The 25,898-nt window shown below is 34.4% G+C and overlaps 2 protein-coding genes across 3 annotated transcripts; one reads left to right on the forward strand and one right to left on the reverse strand.

The window, feature by feature from the left end:
- Positions 1 to 724: 724 nt before the first annotated feature.
- LOC8282148 (nuclear pore complex protein NUP214) lies at positions 725 to 15,547 on the forward strand. 2 transcript variants are annotated; one of them, XM_015721928.3, is made up of 18 exons: positions 725 to 1,197; positions 1,289 to 1,491; positions 1,571 to 1,745; positions 1,905 to 2,051; positions 2,841 to 2,965; positions 3,897 to 4,009; positions 5,094 to 5,233; positions 5,720 to 5,882; positions 6,038 to 7,088; positions 7,515 to 7,667; positions 9,297 to 9,354; positions 10,322 to 10,455; positions 10,539 to 10,663; positions 10,932 to 11,274; positions 12,768 to 12,963; positions 13,080 to 13,535; positions 13,629 to 15,119; positions 15,203 to 15,547. In XM_015721928.3, exons 1-18 carry the CDS (start codon positions 966 to 968, stop codon positions 15,367 to 15,369), a joined length of 5,472 nt encoding a protein of 1,823 aa, XP_015577414.2. In that variant the 5' UTR covers positions 725 to 965; the 3' UTR covers positions 15,370 to 15,547. The 2 variants fall into 2 exon arrangements, with proteins under 2 accessions (XP_015577414.2, XP_048234971.1); XM_048379014.1 differs by lacking the exons at positions 725 to 1,197; positions 1,289 to 1,491; positions 1,571 to 1,745; positions 1,905 to 2,051 and adding an exon at positions 2,311 to 2,751.
- A 3,005-nt stretch (positions 15,548 to 18,552) lies between these two features.
- LOC8282150 (RGS1-HXK1-interacting protein 1) lies at positions 18,553 to 21,480 on the reverse strand. Its single transcript, XM_002523346.4, has 8 exons — positions 21,214 to 21,480; positions 21,031 to 21,097; positions 20,713 to 20,790; positions 20,139 to 20,191; positions 19,812 to 19,948; positions 19,664 to 19,728; positions 18,916 to 18,974; positions 18,553 to 18,812 (listed from the first exon to the last, which is right to left on the reverse strand). The coding sequence occupies exons 1-8, from the start codon at positions 21,460 to 21,462 to the stop codon at positions 18,723 to 18,725; spliced, it is 798 nt and encodes a 265-aa protein (XP_002523392.2). The 5' UTR covers positions 21,463 to 21,480; the 3' UTR covers positions 18,553 to 18,722.
- Between the last annotated feature and the right edge of the window lie 4,418 nt (positions 21,481 to 25,898).

Below are 25,898 nucleotides of genomic sequence, written 5' to 3' on the forward strand. Positions count from 1 at the left end.
GTGCCATAGTCGCTAAAAAACACTTGAGTGCACCTCCGAAACCGCTATCACACCTAGACCTATGAGTTAATGATGTATATATAAAGTTATATTAGGAAATAGAACGATAAATCTTAAGTTTTTAAAAGATTTTTTTTAATATCAGTCAATAATATCTAATTAGAATCTTTAAAATCTTGATAATTATCATAAAAGACTTTCTAGAAATTCATTTTGGACGTTTAATAATAAAAAAAAACATAAAACGACGTTGAATCATAAAATATTATTAATCGGCATTGTGCAGAACCGATCGACTCTGCATAAAGCCGATTAGTTCTAAAAAGCAAAAAGATTTATATGATATTTTTATATATTAATATTTTCTGAATTGCTAGCAGATAATATTGACATTAATTGAACACTGCAAATATAATTCTACGGTTAACATTTGTGATATATTATTTGAAGTGCTTCTTAGATAATTTATTTTTTATATTGTAATTTGTTTAGTCGTAACACGACGTAATATACTTTTTATGCTAAATGCTGTTAAACCACATTGCACTTATTAATATTTTAACGACTAAATTTCTATGTTTTATGCTATATGTTTAGGTGTTAAATAACATTAAATATGTAAAAACTAATTATAAAAAATATAAGTAATAGATGCCCTTGGCATGGTGCGGTTAGGTATCTAGTTCTATATATTTTCGAAACCGATTCAATCTATGACTTGGATCTCTTACCAGACCGGCTCAAGTACGGACCCGGGTTTTAAAACATACTCCAGGAAGTGAGTGGTAAGTGGCGTCGTCTTGGGTGCCAATTTTTTCAAAAGCATCGTCACAGGCACAGGTGATTGTAGAGGGCTCTACTCTAGGGCTACTGTAACTCTTCCCGCCTAACGACACATTGATATTGCTTCGGATTCTAGGGCTTTATTCCAGAATTGTTAGTTTGAAAGGAAAGGAAAGAAAAAGATGGGAGCAGAAGATGAAGAAAGCTTAATACAAGCAAGAAAGATAGAAATAGAACAAGATGTTGAAGGTGACCGTGTGGATTCCGGAGATTACTTCTTCAATAGGATCGGGAAACCCATTCCCATCCTCAACGACCAGTCAGAGTCTCCTCTTTTCGATTTACAGTCCCCTCCCTCTTCTCCTCTGGCCGTCTCCCCGCAACACGGCCTCATCTTTCTTGTTCATTCTTCAGGTACTTCTGCTTTCTTCTTTCTTCCTTTTTCCTTTTTCTTTTTCTTGAAGTTGTCTAATAAATAAATAAATAAAAATGTTTGTTGTTTTAGGATTTTATGTTGCCAGAACCAAGGATGTTATGGATGCAGCTGAGGAGATTAAGGGAACTTCTCCTTGTATACAAGATTTGAGTATTGCTGATGTTCCCATTGGCAAACCTCACATTCTTTCCCTCTCTTTTGATTCTTCTACTCTTGTCGTTACCGTTGCTGCTCATCTTCATTTCTTTCTCGTTGATTCTCTTCTCAATAAGGTATCTCCTGCTCTTTTTTCATTTATTAGTCATGTCATCTTTTACTTTTATTCTCATTTTAGCCAATGCCCTTCTGCAGGAAGTAAAGCCATTTTTCTCTTGTTCATTGAGCGAACCAACTTCTTTTGTTAAGGATTTCAAATGGAGAAGGAGATCAGATTCTTCTTACCTTCTTCTTTCTAACCATGGTAACCTATATCATGCTGCTGTTCTTGATTCTCCTCTTAAACTTGTAATGGACGACGTAGATGCTGGTATGCTTTTTGTCTCTCTCTCATTTCTTATATATTCAGCATTTCTCTACTGAATTTTCACTCACTGTGCCTAATTTTTCTATTTTTTTAATATTGTGAAATGAGCGATGTCCAAGTTACATCTATCTCTTGCTTACTTTGACTTTTTCTTCTTGATAGTTGAATGGAGTTTAAAAGGAACATATTTAGCTGTGGCTAAAGCGCATATTCTCCATATTTTGTCTTCTAATTTCAAGGAAAGATTGCGTCTTTCCTTGCCCTTCAAGTCTTGGATTGCTGATTCTGATGACAGCTGCAGTGTTAAAGGTACTTCATTTTGAGGGAAGAAAGTTCTGCTTGTTATTTATATATATCGGTAGCATTTTTTCCTTCTAGTTATAGGACTCTATATCTATTTTTCTAATTTCTTTGAGACTGCTTTCTGGGTTATTAAATCAAAACCAGGATTTGGGGTTTTGGTTTTGATTATGTGGAATATGGTATTTGGTGATTAGGACATCAGCAAAACTCCTTGTAGAGGCATCTGGGAACTGTAGATTGACAGCATCAGTATGAAGTGATAAAAAGTTAGATATTGTCTTGATCAAAGCTGGATTTATCTTCTTCTTTGTTACCATTTGCTCTTGGTTTGCTTTGGCAAAGGTTTCAGAACTTATTAGGGGAAACTTTTAATTCTTAATTTGTTGGAACTGATTCTGTTGCATTTTAGTTTTAAGCTTGATTGGCCGTTTGGAATTCTTAGACACTGGCTTGATCTATATTAGTAATTTTGAAATCAGTTGTTTGTATTTGCTGTGAATTGCTTTTGGTGAATCCTTATATGAAGCTGCATAGTCCAATTAAGTTCTTGATACTCCCATAAAAGGTAGTATTAATAAAAGGCACCAAGAAGGCTCCAACTCTGTGATAGTAAGAGAATCTTGTAGTTAATGATAAATGGCAAAGCGAAAAAAGAAGTCTCCTGGTCCAAGCTATCTGCTTGATTTTTTCCCTCTATTTATAGAAGGTGAACACTTTTGTTATTCTATAGTCTTTGGAATCTCTTTTCTGCTGTTAACTTTCGAAACTAAGATATTTCTTGAATAACTGCACCAGTGGATTCTATCAGGTGGGTGCGTCCTGATAGCATTGTTGTTGGATGCTTTCAACAAACTGCAGATGGAAAGGAAGAAAATTACCTTGTTCAAGTTATCAGGAGCAAAGATGGCAAAATTACTGATGTTAGTGTTTCTTTTGTTGCACTAGACTTGAAGAGTTAAATTTTATCATTACTATGACCATGTTTCCACTTTGCTATTTGTGGCTAGTTACTGCTCTGGTGAATTTATTTGTAAAAGTGCATCTACACTTGTATGTTTTCAGTTTCTAGTCAAATTTAAAACTATCACAACATCAGTATTAGTCCTTTTATAATTTTACTTGCTTTTACTGACGTCAATAACATGTTCTGAATGAAATAAAAAATGCAAGGACTTGCTCGTAGTTTATACTCAATTATACTCAGCATAATCTTTGGGGACATTAGAATTATTAAAATGCAAAATGCTGAATAGAATCTTGTTCAGGATCTGGTTGTGGTTTTGTGTAGGAACCTGGTAGTTTGTACTTTAAAAACCAACTGGTTGTCATGGTTCTTACCATTAACTAGCTTGATATTTACTTAGAAAATAATTAGTAGTAGACTGATTCTCGGTTTAAGATTGTGACAATATTTGTGAAAACATCTGTTGTCAGTATAAATAAAGGAACAGTGAGACTGTTGGGTCTAGCAGACTTCACCTGTAAATTCCATGCCATACTCGTCCTTACAGAATTGGATACATTTATATTTTTATCTCATGTGCATTGCAGGTATCAAATCTCAAAATGTCTTCTATACAAATTATTTAAATCTGTATCCATATTGTAGTCAGGAAGTTGCAAAGCCTACTCGTTTCCTCCTCCTCCTCCTCCTCCTCCTCCTTGTCATCATCATCATCAGCATCATCACTGTCCACTTGTTTTTGTTTTATTTGATTGGGGATTCATCTTAGACAACATTTCTTTAGTTATGTATTTCAACAAATATGAGGATAAAATAGTTAATTAATTGCCGTTATTTTGTTTGTACAGTAGTTATTTGACTGTTGATTTTGCAAACCTCTATTGCAGACTTCTTCAGAGCCATATGTGCTATCCTACTATGACTTATTTTCTGGTCTAATTGATGACATTCTGCCCTATGGAAATGGACCTTACTTACTTTTGAGCTATTTACATGAATGGTATGTGGTGATGACCTTATCTCTTTGAAATTTTATAAATACTTTATATTTGTAACTATGATTTTTCTTTTGATTAAACTGTTCATATAAACCTTGCCTTAGTTATTATTATTCTTATTATTATTATTATTTTTTTTTCATTCAATTCACCGTACTGTCCCACTCTATTTTGAATGGATCATATGGTATTATTGGATTTTTTTTGAATTTCTTTCAGATCAACTGCATGTTTGGAAGTAAAATTCATAGATTTTTGCTGTTTGCTTCTATTTGATTTCTGATAGTATCCTTCATCCGTACAATCCAGAGTATTGTGTCCTTCTTCATGCAACTGTGGGAGTGGACACTTTTCCCCAGATGAATTCAATTTTACAGTCTAAAGAGATTTTGACCTCTGAATTTTGTTAAATAGAATACAATTTTACTGAATTCCTTATATTGACATGTCCCTGTATAGGTTGTACATTTTCATATGGAAAATAAAGAAATTTTTACTTTCAGCATTACAAATTTACAGTGTTACAAACTAGAGACGTATATGTATGTTGTTTTGGTTAAGGGTTTGAAACCCTGGAGATTACGTTAAATTGCTTGTTGATTTTTTTTTTTGCTTTATTAACAAGATAAATAGCTCATTTGAAAAAGAAAAATGGGTGCAAAGTATATTAAGCCAAAGCCAAAAATAATAAATCATACTTTTGATAGCACTTCTCCTCCTGGGTGCTGGCTAACAATTCTATTTCTTTCAACTGTTGTTTCGTGAATCATTTTTGTACAATTGAATTTTAATTGTGAGGACTTGAGTTGAACAACATATAATTCTTGGATCTATTGTCCTCTATTCTTCAAGATTTTTCTAAAGTGTTAAAAATGTCATACAAGCGTCTTTTAAGAGTTGAAGAAATTGTGACAAAATTTTCTTTCGTTTGTGCTTTTAGTTAGGGACATTGTGGATTTATGAATGGGAATTCGAGAAATCAATCATAACTTACTTTCTTCCTGACTTTACTATTATGCATCTCCTGTTCTTTCCTAGTTTATGGCTAACTTGGTCGACTTTTTTATTTTCTGCATTTAATTGCAGTGGGCTTGCGATTACAGCAAACAGGAAGAATACAGATCAGCATGTTCTGTTACTTTGTTGGTCGGTAGAGGATGGCATGAGTGAAACTGCAATTGTTGATATTGATCGAGATACTTGGATCCCGAGGATTGAGCTTCAAGGTGCTTAAACTTGTATTCTAGACCTGGGATTTCTCAGATATACCCCAAATAATTACCTTGTTTTAATGCAGTTTATGCCAATGAGACAAATAACCTTCATCAGTTCCTAGTAAAACACTAAATGCATATAATGTCCATACTTCATATAAAGGAGCAACAAAGATGGCTAGTTTGTCTCTGTGGGGCTATCCAAAGTGTCCTATGACCCGATAAAACTTTATTTGATTAATCGCAGGACAGGTAGATCAAGCTATTGGTTTATTTATCATATTGTTATATAATTTAGTTTAATGACCATTGAATGGGTTATTATCTTACAATTTACTCACTATAGAATGTTCTTTAAGAAATTAAAATAGTATGTCATTTTTGTTGTTGTTTGAGCTATATTTCCAACTTTTGCTACTGTTTCTAGCTACTTCTTTGGTTTGAGTTATTATTGTGCTTGGTTGTGGACCCAATGGCTAATAATGAACCTTGTTTCAGGTAATGGCGATGATAATTTGATCATGGGGTTTTCTGTTGATAATGTTTCCATCTATGCAAAAGTTGAGGTTGAAGTTGGTCTTGAACAGAGAGAACTTTCACCATTTTGTGTTCTTTTCTGTGTTACTCTTGAGGGGAAGCTTGTTATGTTTTATGTAGCAAGGTAATTGTTTAAGATGCTTTTTGAATTCTGATAATTTCTGCTTGCTGACTTCTGTATTGTTTTCATCATTCCTTTGCTATATATATATTTTTGTCGTTCCTATGCTATATATACATGTATGTGGTATCAATTTTTTTTTCTTTTTTTCTCTGTAGTGCTGCAGGAACTACCTTACCACCTGATGCTGACTCAGCCCTTGATGATGAAGAAGAGGATTCTTTGCCGGAATCACTTGCAGGACGTGTTCAATCCAATATTCTATCTGGACCGGAACAGGTGGCCTTGGGTCTTCAAGTGAATGATGTGAGCAAAAGGGAGCCAGATGTTTCTAAAGGTAGTGAACTTTCAACAAATAAAGACCTGCCTTCTGGTGACACCAGGAGTTCAATGACTGCACTTATTACAGAGCAAAAACCCCATAAAGGTGCTACCTCTGAAGCACAGGAGATGGAGTCTGTATTAAACTCTAAACCTTCTGTATTTGATTGCCAAGACAAAGCTTCTACCACAAAGATGTACCAAGGTGTAGATGGCCAACAAGTACAGTTTTTCGGGCAGCAACGTGCAAACCTGGGACAGTCTAAGAATTCACCCTCAGAGGGGCCGAATTATTTTGTCAAGCATCTGACTGAAACAGACAACAAAATATTTAGTGAATTCAGACCTGGTACTGCTTCTTTTCTTGAGAAAGCTCCTCCAGTCCCCAGCCAAGTAAACGGTAAGGGTTTACAAAAAAGTGCCAACCTACCTAAGGACTCACGAGTTATATTTGGTTCACCTGGTTTACATGGTGCGCCATCTCAGCCATGGTCAAGTGAAAAGGTTATATGTTCAGGGGGCTCTGATAGCAAAACTTCAGCTTTAACTTCTACTTTAATTCAAGGGCATAAATCTGATAATACTGGTTTAAGTGTTGATGCGGCAAATGTTCCTCTGAACCTTGCTGGAAAACCTTTTCATCTGAAGGGTAATATTGGTGATACTCCTTCAGCCAACTTTTCTGTTAGACCAACCCACACTGTCGTCCAGAAAGCAAAGACTGGGATGATTGATTTGTTGCCTTCTATTCGTAGCTCGCAGTTGCCATCTCAGGAATCTCTTGCACTGGGAAGGTCTGGCAACCGTTGGCCTTACTCTTCAAAGGATGCACACAAAGCTCCATCTCTATCGAAATCTGAGCCATATTTATCAAGACAATTTGGCAATGTATGTATGCCAACATACTCCCTATGTACTTCGTAATGTGCACTTTCAAAGTTCTCTATTTGACATAGTGCATTGAGGTCAATTTCTTTTATTCCAATGTTTGTGCATCAAATTTTTTCTTCACAACATTGAGGGCTTCGATTATGAGGTAATGTTCATGGAGATTTATTCTAATTGCTGTCCTGGAATATATTCGAGTCACAAGAATCTTTGTGTTTTCTGCTTTAGTGTTTCACATGTATTTACCATTCCTACTGGCTGAAACTATTTTCCATTTTGAAATGATATATTATCGGTCACCAATTCAAAGATCCTGCCATTTAGTGATCCACCCCTTTCCTGTTGTTGGTTATTGTTCTTGGGATTTTTTTAGCTTTAATTGCTTGTCTCACTACGTCCTTTAAAAGAGTAAAATTTCTCATCCAGATTAAAGAAATGGCCAAAGAGTTGGATTCACTTTTGGAATGTATTGAAGAACCAGGGGGCTTCAAGGATGCCTGCACTATTTCCCAAAGAGGTTCAGTTGAAGCTTTGGAGGAGCGCATGCAAACTCTTTCTGAAAAATGCATAACATGGAAGGTAATAGTCCTAATTTTTCACTGTTAATCATCTCTTTGGCCCTCTTTCGTTTCCTGTGATTAGATGAAATTGTCTGATATACTTTTTATCGCTTCCTGATTTCTTGCTATATGCTCCATATATCAAGTCTATTAGATGGAATAGTTGGGTTCTTTATTTTAAATTTTATTTTCATTTTTATTATTTTTTTATTTTCGTACAATGTAAATTGTATGGTAATTCTACGAATAGAAATATTTAAACGAGATGGCTGAATCAAGCTTCTACCCCGCCTATCACATAAGAATTGGCTCAATTGCCTTGACTTAAAAGGAGAAGGCTACAGCCTGGATAAAATCAGCCTACTCTTTCAACACATATAGTGGTGTTGAACACATAGATGTATAATTTTGCCATTTGGGGTATTGGCTACCTTTCTAGCACTCAAACTTGCTGATCAACAAATCTTGAGAACATAAAATTTAGTAATTTGCATGGTAATGTGATGAAGACCTACTACGTGGCTGTGTGCGCTTTCATGCACCGTGTGTATATGCATCTGTACAGGAAGGGAATGTGGCACAAGTCGCCTATGTATCACAGCAGGAGATGTTAAGAGTAATTGGTGCAAGTAAACTAATGTTAAGCCAATGAAGCCCTAACTTTAAGATAAGACAGTTAGATATCTTTCACTAATACTTCATAAATTACTTTTTCTATGGAGCCTGAATCTGATATGAAAAGTTACTCAAAGGTCCTGATTTTTAATACCCACTAGCAACTTGATCAAAGATTCTTGAAAAGCGGCCTATTGATTCCTGAGGGTTGATTAAATTAACTGTCACCCTGCAGATTTTTAAATGGCATTTTCTTTTTTCTTTTTTCACTTTGTGGTCTAGAAGGGATATTATAGATAAAGTTTCTGCAGATGAATCTTGCACAGAAAAGGATCTACAGATGATATTGATTTTTAAAGAACAGTGCTGTTTACCAGAATGCAGAATTTTTTTTTCTTATCTTCTTTTGGTTTCAACTTGGTATAGAAGGATTAAGTGTTGGATTCTGTCCCAGCACAAATAAAAGGTTGACTTTCGAAGAAGTTTTGACCAAATTATAAAGGTACTAAACCTCGAGGACTTATGTTGTAATTATCTCTATTTAGTTCTTCTTTCCTAGGGGAGCATCTGGTGCAATCATATCAAAAAGCTTGAAATTTCATTCATTTAATGTACTCAGTTCATGAAAGTTGGAGTTAACTGAGATCGTTTTGTATCTGGATCAGATTTCTCTTTATTCAAGAAAAGCTCACTCTTATAACTAGTATCAATTCTTGGAGAACATTCATGCATGGCGTGCTAATTTTTTCACCTTCAAAATTGTTCTCTTCTTTTCCTTCCTGTATCTGTCAGTAACTAGTGTTACTTGTCGTGTAGTATCTGGGACTTCCCATATCTGTACAACACTGATTTTTATGCGGTGTTCTCATTAGTATTGCATCTGTTGTCTGGTACCGGGGACACTCAGCTATGAAGTATAGATGCTGCTTCTTATGTTTCTTAGATCTTTGCATATCACATTGCTTATATCATATTTGTTGGTGAACTATCGACTGTGTACAAGGTTTTTTGATGTCTTAATCTTGGTTTGCAGAGCATGATGGATGAACAGCTTGGAGAAGTCCAGCATCTTCTAGATAAAACTGTACAAGGTATTTCAGTTTTGTAAGTGCATGTTATCATGACCAGTAAATCTATCATACTATAAGAAACTTCAGCAATTCTTAGGAAATGTTGTTTCAGAATTATGATGATATTGGTGTAAGGACTAAATGCTTTAACCATGCTTCATTCATTTAATACTCAAAGCTGTGATGTTAGTTTCTATAGGAACTTGATGCTTCGATGGGCTTTGGTTTCCCTATTATGAGAAATCGACCATGATTTTAAATCATGGTTGTGATGTTGCTGAAATTGTTATCACAAGCATTATGTACCTTCTGGGCGGAGCAAAAGAGGACGATAAAAAAGGAGCTTATGCTTATTGTTTAATAGTGTGAGGTCCGTCGTCTTTATTTATTTTTCAAAATGACATTCAAGTATCTCGAGGCTGTCTATGTTAGGCATATGGTGTAATTCTATCATTGACATCTAACATGCATTGGCTTGGGAAATGCAAAGCGTTGAACATGGTTGTCGCATGAAGTTGAGATTGGAAAGATGGCCTCCGAATGCTTTGTGAAAATAACTGATATTAGATAGAAATTCTATTAAAAAAATTAAGAACAACAAAAGACTAAAGAAATGCAAAGTCAGAAATTTCTGGCTCTGCTATTTGTTATCCCAAATGCCAAGAAATCAAAAGAGAAGCGGGCATATTAAAACCAAACAGTGGAAGAGACATAATAAAAGCTATGGCGGACGAGGCTTAGTTTATTTGAGTGATGCTTGTAATTCATTGTATGATTGCCATGCAATACTGATGCAGCTTGTTGGTGTGGCATGAGAAATATATGTTATTTAAGTTATAGATATCCTTAACCATTACTCATTTGACTTCTGCAACTCACTTCTTGAATTTGCATTGTATTGTCTTGTCTCAAATGTAATTTAATGATTCGAATTTTTGAGCAATCTAATGTTTTCATTACCCAAATTGCTTGTTCCTCTGGCTTTCAGTTTTGGCAAGGAAAATATATATGGATGGTATTGTCAAGCAAGCCTCTGATAGCCGTTATTGGGAACTTTGGAATCGCCAAAAGTTGGGGTCTGAATTTGAGCTAAAGAGACGCCATATATTGAAATTGAATCAGGTTGATCATTAGTTATTTTAACATACGAGTAAGTCCATTTTGAGCTTGACATTCATTTAATTGCTAATCTCATTTCCAATTAGGTTCTGACCAATCAGTTAATTGATTTGGAGAGGCACTTCAATACCCTTGAACTCCATAAGTTTGATGAAAATGGCGGAGTTCCTAAAGGTCGGAGGGAATTTCAAAGTCGACATGGGCCTTCAAGGTAAATAAAGATAAGATGTGTACTTAATGTTTTCTGTTAATCTTTGGCCATATATTGGTAAGGTTCAGAAAATGCGGCAAGATACCAAATTGTTAATTAGTATAGCTTAAGAAAGAATATCATCAGGTGGTTATTTGTTCTGCAATATGTTCAACATAATTGTACAAGTCTTCTGAACTTGTGGTCAAGTGGATGCACAAAGAAATTTAGTTTTCTGGGAACACTGGCTTGTCAAGATTTTTAATCTTCTGAAAATAAAATTTTGCAGACAAATTCAGTCCCTGCATAGTTTATATAACACGACAAATTCACAACTAGCAGCTGCAGAACACCTTTCAGAATGTCTGTCGAAACAAATGGCTGTACTGAGTGTAGAATCACCTGTGAAACAAAAGAATATAAAGAAGGAACTGTTTGAGACAATTGGAATCCCTTATGAGACCACTTTCAGCTCTCCGGATTCAACAAAAGTTGGCGATTCCTCCTCATCGATGAAACTTCTACTTTCTGGTTCTGCGTCTAACAAATCTCAGTCCAGAAGACGTCAGTTAAGTGTTATGAAAAGTTCTGATTCAGAAACTGCAAGAAGAAGGAGGGACTCGCTAGATCAGGTAATTTCTTCTCAAGTTGCTTCTGATTCTGGTCTATTTTGTGGGTTTATTTAATTTGTAAACCTATTACTTGGTTCTTTATTGATGCTTGTTTTCAAAATTAGCTTGCTTGTCTAGCCCTGACCCTGGTTTGGTGGAAGCGGAAACAGACCATGGCTAGCCAGTTTGGTTCCGCTTTCATCTGGTTTTGGACTACATTTTAGAAAAATAAAAATTCTTTTAAAATTTTTTTTAAAGCTGCCTGGCAGTGTTGTGTTCAGAAATCTAGTTGCATCACATTTTTATAATCCGATATATGAGCCCTTCACCAATCTAGATATGAGAAGATAGTTTAGCAACCTTGACGTGGATTATTTAAGGTTGTTCCTCACATGCTAATGCCTTATTTTATCCTAATACTTTTACTGTGACCAACATCTGTTTTGTACATATAAATTGACATGAGCTAGCAAAGAGGATCACATAAAACTATAGTTATACCTTCCTACTTGCAAAGCAGAAATCTTGCCCATAAGCTTGAGCTTTCACATTTAAGCTTTTTGGTTGACTGTTTCTTTGATAATCAGGCTTAACCCATTATAATGGCAATGCAGCTGAAATATTATCTTTAACATTATTTATCAATATAATAGTACTACAGGAAAGTGAATTGATTTTGTTAGAAGGATGTCAAAGACATTATATGCCACATGATGCCATTTGACATCATAGTGTGATAAGGTAATTTTAATGAAGATAAATATATTGACAAGTCATGAACAAGTACTTGATTTTGTAGCAAAAGGTCTCTGACGTGGATCTTTTTGTTCCTATAATTTACAACCTTCATATAGTTGAATGATGTCTATTTGTTAACTTAACAAATCCACATGTTATCTTGGCATTTTACGGGTTATGTCTACGTTTTTGTGAGAATAGTATCTACATTGGCTGGAGGTTTAATGATTATATCTGTAGTCGACATTTATAACTAGTATATCTAAAGTCTCCAGAATTTTTAGTTTATCTACATTTACCAGTGTTTAGTTTCTTAATTCTTAGAATAATTTAATTATTTTTTCATTTATATTGTGCATTTGCAGCTTGTGCACCCTGTTATTGATGTTGGTGAATGTTTCAGCCAATGCCTGATTGTTTAGATTTAATATGAAAATATTTACTTTTTGTAATCTTCCATCGTCTTCTAAATAATAATATACAGTTGAGCACTTGAATCTTCTATCCAGATTCATTCTGGAAGGTATCCCATCAATTTTTGGGCCCAAACTCCCTGCAACCTTTAGTTTCTAGCATTTTGTCCTACACATGGAAGTAACACTTTGAGCTGAACCAATCAGATTGCATCTTACTGATTTTGGTCCCAACTTCTAAATATGATTCCTTGTTCAAATGATGATTTGATAAGAGTGATTTTTTTTTTCTCATTTATTTGGTGCTTCATAGATCTTGTGCTAAACTTGATGCATATGCCATTTCTTATGAACTTGCTCTAGAGCTGGGCTAGTTTTGAGCCCAAAAAAACAACTGTAAAGAGGGTGCTTTTGCAAGAAACTCAGAAGACAAGTGTGAGTAAATCATCCTTGATGGATAGGCAACAACTTGACAATTCTGTGGTGGATAGCTCAGCAGTCAATCACCCAAAGGACCTGACACCTCCTTCAACCCTCACGTATCCATCTGGAAATAAAGGTGAGCCATGATTAATTGCAGACAAAAAGTTCTTTATATATGTTCATGCATTACCTATAATAAATGAAGAAATATAAGCTCATGAACACCCGTGTTTTTCAATTTATCTTCAACAGGAATTCAGTTTACATTCCAAAAACAGGCTTTGGATAAAAAACCAACGCCATCTAGATGGGCTAGCGACTCTCTGCCACCATCTCAATCTACGGCTCAAGCAACAGGGTTGAGGCCTCCTATGTTGGGTAGTGGTGCTGCACTACCATCAATTTCACCATACCAAGCACTGCCCATAACGGGTCAAATTCTTTCCAGGGAAACTGGCATTGTTACATCAGATGAATTAAGTGGTACGGGTTCTACTGGGAAGTCTGATTCTCTGCTGACCCATGAGAGCAAGTCAATTCAGCAATCTGAAACTAATCTGCATAAAAAATCATCAGTGTCAATGGAATTACCTGCACAGGCACCAACTTTGATGAAATCAAATGAGATGCTTAATTGCAATGCAAAGGGGGCTGGACTTGCAAATTCAAGGATGGCAACTATGAGTCATGTACCAACAAATACAAAAGGTGCATTTCTCAAATCTCATAGTATAAGTAATGAGACTTCATTTTCTTTGCTAACTTCTGCTTCTCCATTGGTTTCCTCCCATCCTGGAACAGTTCCGCAGTTCAGTGTTGCAGCTAGCAGAAGCCAGCCTAGTGAAAAAGCATCATCTTCTCAGGCATTCTCAATGCCTCTTTCATTTTCTTCATCTCCAGTGATCAATTCATCATTTGGCATATCTTTGATCAATTCTAAAGACAAAGTTGATGCTACTCAAACAGTTCTTATGACACCCTTTTCATCAGTTTCTTCTCCAGTTTTTCCTTCTGGTTCCTTCTCTCTTCAGGCTCCCAAGTCACCGCTTCCCATGCATACTCCACCTGCAGTTTCAGAGTCTCGTAAGACAGAGCTTCAATCTGCTACTGACAAAATGCCACCTCCTGTGAATCCAGCCCTGCGATCAATATCGGAGTCGGTTAAAACAGAGGCTCAAATTCCTACAGTCAATACTTCACTTCCTAATAGCCCAACTCCTTCACCTTCAGTGTCAATCTCTCATAAACCAGGGCTTCAATCCCCTACCGGCAAGACTTCACCTTCCACTGGTCCTACTTCTCCTTTGACATCAGAACCTTCTAAATCTCAGCTGCAACCTTTGTCAGACAAATTTAACTCAGGTACTACTACAACAGCTCCAAAGACACAGCCCGAACCTCCTGCATTTAGTTTGAAGCTTGAAACTCCAGTATCATCTGTCCCTGCATCTGAAATATCAACTGGGCTGGGGTCTGGAAGTCAGTCCAGTCTGAACAGCATGGCAAGTCCTGCATCTGGAATACAACTGAATGTGCAGCCTACTTTTGGGGCACCACTAGCTTCTGATAGTATGGCAAGTGGAAAGAATGCAAACATGGATCTCGCAGTGACAGAAGAGGATGAAATGGAGGAGGAGGCTCCTGAGGCAAGCCGCACAAACGAAATTAGTTTGGGTAGTTTTGGTCTTGGATCAACCCCTGCCTCAACTGCTCCTAGAGCAAATCCATTTGGTAATATAGTAACAAATCAAGCAAGCTCTTCGTTCACGATGACTGTACCTAGTGGAGAACTCTTTAAGCCTGCATCATTTAGCTTTCAATCTCCATTGCCTTTACAACCGTCTCCTCCATCAAATATGGGTACATTCTCTGGTGGTTATGCTGCTAATGCAGTTGCTCAAGCCCCTGCACCTAATGCATTTGCCCAGCCTGCGCAGATGGGAGCAGGACAACAAGCACTAGGATCAGTTCTTGGTTCTTTTGGACAGTCGAGACAGTTTGGCGCTGGTCTAACTGGTGGCTTTGCTAGTGCCAGTTCAATGGGTGGCTTTTCAAGTGCTGCCACTGGTGGTGGGTTTGCTGCTGCCGCTACTGGCGGTGGCTTCGCTAGTTTGGTCTCCGGGGGATTTGGTGGATTTGCTGGTGTAGCTTCAGGTGGCGGGGGATTTGGTGGTGTGGCTTCAGGTGGCGGGGGATTTGGTGGTGTGGCTTCAGGTGGCGGAGGATTTGGTGGTGTGGCTTCAGGTGGTGGAGGGTTTGCAGGAGGTGCTGGTGGTGGATTTGCTGCAGCAGGTAGCATTATTTCAATTTGACTTTCTTCTGTTTAGGTTGAATGCTTGTCAAGGTCAAATGCTGATATCTTATGCATATGTCAGGTGGTGGATTTGGGGCTTTCAACAGCCAGCAGGGAGCTGGTGGTTTCTCAGCATTCAGTGGTAACACAGGCAGCAACCAACAAGGAAGTGGTGGCTTCTCAGCTTTCAGTGGCAGTACAGGAGGAACTGGGAAACCTCCGGAACTCTTCACACAAATGAGAAAATAGGCTTCATGGCAAAATCCTTCAGATGCCACTAATTTGCGCACGATTGTATATGAGAATATTGAACGTATTGTACGTTTATAAGCCTTTTGCAAGTATTATTACTATAATCCTTGGAAGGTATTGTATCTTTAGATTTTTTAAAGTCATTCGATTAAAAGGAAAATAATTGCCATAATAAAAAATGATCCTACCCATCCTCTTTAATTTCTACCCATTTGGAATAAACAAGTCGTATGGCCTGGTTAATACTTTAAAATGAATACACATTTCAATCGAATTTGAATGTTCAATATTATATATTATATTTGATTGAAATTTATTAAAGGATTTATATTATTAAAAATAAAGACATGAAAATGATTTTTTTATAAAATATATTTGATTTATTAATGTAAAATTTATTTAAAAATTATGTTTGTTTGGTTAAATTTAATTTAGTTATAACTAATTTTATATAAATTCAATTAGATAACAAAAATCAAGAGAAACAAAAAAGACGAATTTATCTCCAAAATCAACTTAATTAACCTACTTAAAGCACACCCTTGAATTCACAGCCCTTGACGTCTTGGAGACTCGAGTTATACCAAAAATTAATTTCTGTTGCAGTTGCAGGCTTTAATTTTCCATTTCCTTTGAATTTGAGAGTTTTCCATTATTGAGGTTGTCCTTTGAGATTATATCCAAGACTGTGTTATGGCAGAAGGACTCTCTCTCTCTCTCTATATATATATATATATATCTCTTTCTTCACAACCCAAGATGGTCTCAAAATTGAAGTGACCAGTTCTGCAATGTCTTGCAGGTACAATGCAACTCCATAACATAAGAATTGCTTCTGATGGTTTAAATTCATATCTAGTTGCCTCTTGTTTTATATCCCTCCCTTTATATCATCACCTGTCTACTGTTAGAATTATGCTTTCACAGGAAAAATGCATCATCTTACTAGCATGAGAAATCACTTCAAAAAAGTTTTATTTATTTATCTATTTGTTTTTATTGCAGCATTACATTTACAATCTGCTGGCTTTAGCTTCACTGGCTTCTGTTAAGGCAGTGGTTTCCTTGTGGACAAGAAAATGTGGATGGATACTACTACAATGAGATAATTCATTGAATCAGAGACATTTTCTGCATTCATCTCTGATGTCCTGCTCTAAGACCCCTTTTAGCATACTTTTGGTCTATGCCCAGAAGGTAGACGGACTTGATTCATTCTAGGGAATAGTTTTTACATGCAAAATGAACAATTTACATGCAAGTTGTGTTTGGTGTTGTGCTTTTACCAAACAAATCAACACCCACTGGTCACAGTGTGCATCTGCCATCAAATTTGCCCCAAGACACAAAAAGTTTTGGAAATTATGCTATCATCATCATTCAGTATTTTTATTGATAATAATAATAACAACAAAAATAGAATTAAGAGGGCAAAACTCACTGCTTAGGCTCTAACACTGACCAACTGGCCAATCCCCAAATACATCCTTTTTATTATAAACAAAAAATATATCCTACCCTAAAAGCAGTAGATATAAAAACCACTTAAAACATCACAGAGATGAACCATTTTTACCAAATGTAATGCAGCAAACATCTATCTCCAGTCCAGCAGATCCACCTATACAAGTAATCAAATGATTCGCAGAAAATAAAGTTAATTCCATAACATGATAATACCTGTTAATCAAATGAACTTGATACTAGGACTATGAGAAATCTTGCACCAGTCGGAGCCAGTCCCCTCAGCACAACTTCTCTCGAGATGGGGACAAAAAGCAATCTCTAGAAATGTTAATTTGGACAGGCGTTTCATTGCTGCTGCTGCTGTTGGTAGATTCTTCAGATTGTCAAAAGATCTAATTTTAAGCGACTGAAGAGACGAAAGGTTGCCCACCCACTCCTTGTAAAGCTTCCAATCCAGTTAACATCTTAAGAGACAAATGCTTTAGGACAGTGAGGCCTTGAAGTTGATCTGGCAGAGACTTGGCACGACTCCCTTCTATGCGTAACTTCTCAAGAGATGTCAGATTTTGGATTGAATTCAGAAAAGACAAAATCATCCAACTTTTATAAACACCACCAATCTTTCATCTCTTCAATCGGGTGAGGCTCCTTAATATTTCCTTTGGAAAATCTGATATCTCCAAAGAAATAAGGGCGAGTCAATTTCCGTAAATATTTGGTGATCGATGTCAGGCTGTTACACCAACTTATACTCAATTCCTCCAGAATAAGGGAGTGCAGTTGGAATACAAGTTAATCCACTTTCAGTTATACTCGAGCTTTTCAGACAAGGAAAGGACTGGAGTTCATCAAATATATAATCCAACTTATAACATTCATAGATTCTCAATTTCACCAGTGAAGAAAGATGTCTAATTGGAACTTTTGTCAAATCCCTACAACCAATAATGCTCAATTCTTCAAGGCAAGGAAATGCAACAGCTCCATCACCTACCTCTGGTGTCCTCCATTCAACTAAATTCATCGACCATAAGAAGAAACTTTTCAATGCAGGAAACAACCACTGCTTGTGCCACCACCACTTTAATAAGCCAAATCCATGGGATCAATTCGTTGCCCCAATAGTTCATTCACTTCCATATCATATCATATAATATAATATAATACATTCTTAGCTAATTATGTACAACTTGATTAATATATTTCTCTGCACCTTGAGTTAAGAAAACATATATATATATATAATATATATATATATATATATATGGAGACTATAAAACCAACTACACAAGCTCAATTTAAAATGACCGCCAGTTCAAGCTCACATCTTAAAGATGCTAAAATAGAAGCAATAAGCATTCCTTTTATGCATCTTAGATCAGCTACCATCTTCTTGATGTTCATCTTGTTAGTTTTTAATTTATGGATGGCGTCTTCTATAGTTGGCATCAGAGTGGTCAGATACAACATTAATCAGGGTGGATTGGGTTTGGGTTCTGGTTCTGTAATTGTTCATTGTTGCACTTGGAAATTAAAATTTCAGATACTCGAGATTCATACCCAGTGAGTGGCTTAAGGTAGTTACATTGTTTCTAAAAAGAAAATGCTCATTTCAGTACTGTTTATATCCTTTCTCGTTCTTATAGCATTTCTTCTGATAATGCTTGACATAAAATTAGTTAAAGCATTAGTTTAACTAAGGAATTCCACAAATGAACCATTTGAAACTAGCACCAGTAATTCTAGTGCCATTGTAACTTTAGATAAAAAAATATCCCATGTTCTCTCGTCCTGAACATGCTTTGGTGCCTCATACCAGGAAATGGACTTGAGCAAAAATTTACAAATACACCATGTGGTGGCCTCACAGTCATTGTATGCTATCAAACAGGAATTCCAAGTTCTGAAATCTTCATAATACGTTTGTCAAGCACGCTCTTATGCTTCTTCAAAGCTGATGCCATAGTAGCAACCTAGTCAATCCAACAGAGAGAGACAGAATAGCACCTTCAGTAAAGCTTATCCATTGCAGGGACATTAACTAGTCAAAATAAGACAGTATATGTTATGACTTACTTCTGCTCGAAGTTTTAACGCATCTCTTCCTGGGATTTCTCGTAGCCCATCCATTAAACCTAACACAAGTAAAACAAAATAGGATCAGCCAAGCTCAGAGCGTATTTATCAAAATAAATGCAGAAATTTGTTCAACATGTGTTGCTGCTAGGTTGAAAAATTCATAAAGTTCACAAGTGCAACATACTGCAAACGAAATCAAGGGTATTCTTTGAAGCCCTTATTAAAAGCTGATAGCTAACAGCTAACAAATCATGGAAGGAAACTTAGCCCTTTCCTATCTTCTATTATAACACTTTCAGTGGGAAACACCTCTGCAAACTTTCCATCAGTGACCATAAACAAATCTGTCTTTTATAGCTAAGAGGGTGATTTGAATTTGACATCTTTATATTACTTGTGATTGTGAAATCAGAGTTCTTTGGTTGGGTTGACTCATGAAGGAGAACTATGTACATAAATGCAGATAATATTTGCAAAAGAATTTGAAATTCCCATTTCCCCACTAAATGCTTTTGATTTAAGATAAACTTTATTATCCAGTTGAAACATTCTTTTTCCCTTTTTTTTTCAGTTGGAAATCTTTGCCTATTTTACTAGAACGAAGAAGTAAAATTAAAATTCTCGGTTTTCAAATTCCAGATCCAAAAGCAAGCTGAAGTGGAAAAGATTCACAACTTAAAGTGTAATGAGTCCTATTACTCCATTATCCATAAGAAATGAAACTGGAGAAACTCCAAAAATATACCTGCAACTTGGGTTTCAACTTTGTAAATTGACTTAGCTAGACGTTGAATTTGACTCCCAGCATCCCTACAGATATAACTTTAAATAAACAAACTGAGAGAGAGTCAATAAAGCACAGCAGAATGCAACAGCACTCAAGATCACTTTACATCAGCTCAGTATGGCCATGTTTCATATCTTTTTCGGCAAGAGATGCTCTTTCAAGTAATTTTCTGCTCTCGTTCTTCATTAAATCTACAGAGAGATTCAACTCTTTCACATTCTTTTCAGTTTTAAGAAATTTGGCCTGCACATGAATAAACAGATAACATATCAGATGTATAAAAATAAACCTTTACAGTGAATGTTAAAAATAAAACCCACAGTAGAGGGTTTGAATTTTCTGTGGCAAACACGTTGAACCAGCAATTCATGTGAAGAAATATGTCCAAACAAACATCCGCTCATAATGCATAAGATAAAATAAACCTTCATACCTCCTCACTTTGAAATCGACCAAATGTATGACGAAACAAAAACCTTCTTGGACCTGTAAATAGATCCTTAGTATCAGTTCATATATGATGAAGTGGGAAATACAAAAGATACAATGATTTCCTTTTTTATGTAATTAGGTAACTGTAATTTCGTTTTGCTTGTGATAAATACAAAGAACAAAGAATAAGGATCTGAACCGAATATTTCACAGAACATCAATGTGTCACAGGTAAATTATCAAGTCCCAGTGATTAATGCATAAAACCCAATATTATAAGAACTTTTATTGTGCCAATAGGACTCATGTTACAGTTTCCTAAATTATCTAACCAAAATTATGAAAGACACAGAACTTTTGACCTAAATTTTCCAACTTAAAAGTGAAAGAAGAGCTCGTGGTTATTATTCTTGTGACACTAACAGAACCACTCGAGGGTAAAAACTTGTTTTGAACTTTCTTATATACAATGAAGAAAAGAGTTATTAAAAGCATGGCCAGAGGTCAAATGTCTATCTCTAGAATATCTCCAAAGAAATCATATTTGATCCTGACATAAATGAGAATCTTCATACCTCGCATAAGAAGGAAACCGGCTGTAACAGCAACACCAACAACCTCAACAGGATGCTCCCTCGCAATCATCAACTCCTCTAAACAAGCAAGTTAGCAATCAAAGTTTCAATCAAAACAAATTAAATATGGGTATAGGCATTCCATATTTGGGTATTATTGTAGTTGTAAAACTTTGTCCACTAATGTTCCTGAAGTATTAATATTAGCCCAAGAGTCCAGACTCACCATCGAACCTCCACAAGAGTATCAATTAAGTAGCCAAGAAAAGCAAATTGAAATGAGAAAGAAATACAAATTGGTTGTAATGAAAAGGTTACCTTTAATTTTATTAAAAAAGGAATCTTCATAAGTTCTGAAGAGGGAAAGAGCTTGAGGGACATGATCCTGTGACAGAAATGCGGTGATACATGAGAGAGGAGGTAATACCCAGAAGCTAAAATTGAAGAAAATCTTGTACCCAACTGAACCGAAACTGAATCTTCATAAGGGTAGGTAGGTACCTGTAAGGAGCGAAGACGGGAAGATGAATTTTGATGGAGGGAACGAGCAGAGCGAATGGCCGAGTCCTTTGATTCAATGACCGTACGCTGCAAATCCTCTACCCAATTTTCACTTCCTTTACCTTCTCCTCCATTGCTCTCTTCTACTTTTGACGCCATTGATATTTGATTGAATTGATTGCTCGATCGATCGGTTCTTTCTTTCTCTTCTTCTTTGTTTGCGCCTCCACACTCTACCTTCTCTATCATTATTATTAATATAATTCTTTTTCTTATTTTTATTTTCCTAAATTATAAATTTTATTTTTTAAATTACTAACACAAGATAATAATTTTGAATATTCTTTTTAACTTCCTCAAAAAAAAAAAAAGCTTTTTTAAACATTTTATACTAAATACACAATTTAAAGAAATTTATTATAATTAATTAAATAAATAATAATAACTAAATTTACTTCATTCCTTGAAATATAGAGTATAATATGATACAAATGAGTCAAATTATACTTCAAACGTGAGTTTGATTCTAAATACACCGGCTCGAGCTCTAGCTAAATTTTAAAAGGTTGAATTTAAACTTGAATTTATTTGAGTTGAATTTGAGCTTAATCAAATAATAATAAATTTAATTTTTTAATTAGTTAGCCATTTTACTATTTAATTATTAAATTTAAATTAATTAAATAATTTTATAATTATCGATGTATATATAAATTTTAATATTCATATACAATCATTTTTAAATATCTGTTATATTTATAACAATAAAATAATTAATTTATGAAATATAAATATAAATATTTATTAATTAGATTTATGAATTTATATTAAAATTAGAAAATTTTATCATAAACTAAAGCTCGGTAGCTAAAGCTTATATATACATTTTATACTTAGTTTAGTAGCTAAAGCTTATATTTGCATTTTAATAAAGTCGGAAATTTAATAATTACTTATTGAATAATAGCTTAACTCGATTAAAAGGGTCAAGCTGAGTATTATGGAGTTTATAATAACCCCTTAAACTCATACTTTTTTATCATTTAATTTTCCTGTTTTTAGTAAATATCCTTTATGAGTTCTTTCATAAAATTTAACAAAATTATAGTTTTTAAATTTGTTGGATTTGCAAACAAAGTCTCGTATTCGCTAGAAGTAGAGAGGATCATGAATTTATAAGGAAAAATTACACTATATACCATAGGTTTTAAAAAATATCATTTATATTTGTTTACATCATAATTTTTAGTGCAGGTAGCAACTTATTTTTTACACGTGGAAAAAGAGATTCAAATGGAAAGTTGTTTAAAACTCCCTTTATAACAGTTATGAAATTTAGTCTAATAGTATGTACGTATTGTATGGACAGTTTTTATTTTAAGCTACAGTTTTGCTCTTAATGGGAGTTAAGAAAATACAAGAAATAAAAAGAAGAAAGAGACGATGATAAGGATCCAACACAACACAGATAAATTCAAACAAATAATTTTTTCTGTATTAGTCAATCAAACTTCTTTTGTACTTTGAAACTCTCAAGTAATATTATTCTAGTAGTTTATATTTACAATTTATAATTTACTATTTACTGATAATTTTATAGCCATTTTTGTAGAGCATTCAAATAAATTGTGGCCGGAAGGAGTCTGAGATCCACAAATCGTTCTTGAAAAGAAGTCAGAAGCGTAATATGACACGGTTCGTGTATCACACACACCTGGCACGTCCGCAAATCCAAATTGATAGGTATGCTTGGTGGGACATTGTTCTGTAATGACCCCAAGAACAAGAGGTAAATTTGAAAAAGAACCAATGGAGTCTCAAGATGTTAGATTGCTGCTGATGAAGCAGAACATGACGCTGAAGTTTCTGTTTCTCAAATGGTGGAGCAGTTAGAGAAGAACATGGTACCTGAAGGCACATCTCAACATTCTGAAGTGCTACTAATATAATGGTCATGCCTAAACTGGGCCTAACTATCTAATCTTCTATCTTCACTTTCTCGGACCGTGGAGTCTAGAAACTCAAAGCTCTAACTACTACGGCTTCTAATATGATGACTCTTAACATCCTGCATAACACTGGTGGAGAAAAATAAGAGGGTGAGCAAAACTTAGTGAGAGGATAAACAAATAACAAAAGGAAACAAACAATGATTAAAATAAAAACGTATATTACTATACCATTCTTGAATACTTTTCTACTGAAAAAAATGTTGCTATCATTTTCAACATAATATTTGATAAAAAAATATTCTAGTTGGACAAATGAGATTTTATAAAGCTATTTAAACAAAGAATCTATTCAATATATATATGAATCTGCAATTTCTCTTACTAATTCGAATTCTACTAACTATTTAAACTCGATCCAATCCGAAAGTATCGATACTAATTTAAATTCTGATATCATACTAAGGGTAAATAAAAATAATTAAATTAAATAATTCAGTGGAAACTAATATACACCTATAGATGTATCCTACTCATCCTTAGCAACTTTGGCTACTCAGACATCTCATTTATGCAGACTCTAAAGTGCAAATAACTAGTCATAAGCACGTGGACAATAAGCCCCCCAAAAGACACCACTTAGCATACGCGCAAAAGCAATGTGTATACTAACTGCTACGTAACAGTAATTTGATGACTCTTTACATCCTACATAACACTGTTGGAGAAAAATAAGGGCGGTGAACAAAATTCAATAAGAGGATAAATAAATAACAAAGGGAAACATGTAAGGATTAAAATAAACACGTATATTACTATAGTATTCTTGAATACTTTTCTATTGAAAAAAATACTACTATCATTTCAAATATAAATATTTGATAAAAAACATTCTAGTTGGACAAATGAAACTTTATAAAACTATTTAAATAAGTATTAGTTTAATATGTATATGAATATGCAATTTCTCTTACTAATTTGAATTCTACTAACTGCATAAACTCTATCCAATCAGAAAATATCAATACTAATTTAAATTCTATTATCATTACCAAGGGTAAACACAAATAATTAAGTTAAATAATTCAGTGGAAACTAATATACACTTATAGATGTATCCAATTGACCCTTAGCAACTTTGGGCGCTCAGACGTCTCACCTATGCAGACCCTAAAGTGTAAATAACTAGTCATACGCACGTAGACAATAAGCCCTCAAAAGACACCACTTAGCATACGCTCAAAAGGCAATCTGTGTACTAAGTGGTACCAAAGATAGTATATTCAATTTACACCCAATATCTAAGGTATGATTTCATAGGTCACATAAAATGAGTGTATACTCATTTTATCCGGCTATGTAAAATGATAATTACATATAACGTAAAATAAAATAAAAAATATCATTATTTATTTTCAATTTTGATAGAAAATAATAGAGTTGTAAAATGCATGTAAAATTACTAAGTTTCAGTAGAAACGTTTTAACAGTTTATAAGAAGATCAATATAAATAATATATTACGATGTTATAGGTTTATTCACTCACCTAATATGTAGTACTCAACCGACTATACCTTTACTTAATTTTCAGTTAATTCCCTCTGGACAGCTATTCGAACGCACAACTCTATAATTCACCCATCAACATACTTTAGAATTAATCTTAAATCTGTTTCTAATAAAGAAATCAAAAAGAAAGAGGAAGATGATGATACGACTATTTTGAAATTCTTAGATTGTCACCGTCATATGCAGATCCTCAAGTCTCAAGAGTAGAGGAGGAGATTTAATCAAAGATTAGGTAGGAATTGAGAGTGTTTTGATTACGAGTTTGATTTTTGGGAGTTTGTGTGTATTGTTTAAAAAAATTACTACGATTCTTTGCTAATAATTGCCAACCCTCATGGTTAGGATTTCGTTTTCTATTTAGAGAAAAGGATGGAGGATACTCTATAAGCTTGAATATACGTTTTTTTAGTTGTTTGATAATTATCATAATTAAAAAAAATATTTTTTGGACTTATCAAAAGTGTTGAATGCAAAATATAAAAAATTTGAATAATTATTAATAAAACCTCTTAGAAGACATATTTTTTTATTGTTTTAAGTGAAATATACACCCAAACCAATGTTTAAATCCAAAATTGGAGCCAATCAAGACTGTTTAGAGCCAATCGGCTCTATATACAGCCGATTGGTTCTAGATTAACAATTTAAAAAAGGTTTTATAATTTGACTTTTGAACTTTTAAAATTTTAAATTTCACACTGTAAATTTAATTTTTATATCAATTTAGTCCAAATTGATTTTGAAAATTGATTTTTGGTTTAATTATTTATAATTCTAGCTGTGATTTGAATATCCTTAATTCCTCGAGACTCAGGAAAAGCAGTAACTTTTATTATCGATAATTTCCTCGATATCTAAATCCGAAAAACAGATGCTAACACTTTTATATAAGATGATTGTCAATATATTTTTTTTCAAGGTAATATGGTTAAAAAACTAATTCTACTCTTATAAAATAACTTAAAAAAATAATCATATGTGTGTCAGTTATAAATTTAGATAAATTTTAAAAAATATCCTATGATTGAGCGTTTATATACTTTAAGGACAATGGTAGTTTTTATATCAAATGAGTAATATAATTTTATTATTATTTTTGGATATATATTATTTTTTTTCATTTTTTAAATTGTAAAAATTAATAAAAATATAATTTTTTATAAAAT

Source organism: Ricinus communis, chromosome 9, assembly GCF_019578655.1.
Source record: "Ricinus communis isolate WT05 ecotype wild-type chromosome 9, ASM1957865v1, whole genome shotgun sequence".
In the NCBI taxonomy this organism is placed as follows: domain Eukaryota; kingdom Viridiplantae; phylum Streptophyta; class Magnoliopsida; order Malpighiales; family Euphorbiaceae; genus Ricinus; species Ricinus communis.

Excerpts from the sequence above, each read along its gene's own strand:
- LOC8282150 (XM_002523346.4), bottom strand. The coding sequence starts at position 21,462 with ATGATAGAGAAGGTAGAGTGTGGAGGCGCAAACAAAGAAGAAGAGAAA. Across the intron at positions 20,192-20,712 it reads CGGTTTCCTTCTTATGCGAG|GTCCAAGAAGGTTTTTGTTT; the intron begins GTATGAAGATTC and ends ATCTATTTACAG. Across the intron at positions 18,975-19,663 it reads AGTTGAAACCCAAGTTGCAG|GTTTAATGGATGGGCTACGA; the intron begins GTATATTTTTGG and ends TACTTGTGTTAG.
- LOC8282148 (XM_015721928.3), top strand. The coding sequence starts at position 966 with ATGGGAGCAGAAGATGAAGAAAGCTTAATACAAGCAAGAAAGATAGAA. Across the intron at positions 11,275-12,767 it reads GGAGGGACTCGCTAGATCAG|AGCTGGGCTAGTTTTGAGCC; the intron begins GTAATTTCTTCT and ends AACTTGCTCTAG. Across the intron at positions 12,964-13,079 it reads GTATCCATCTGGAAATAAAG|GAATTCAGTTTACATTCCAA; the intron begins GTGAGCCATGAT and ends TATCTTCAACAG.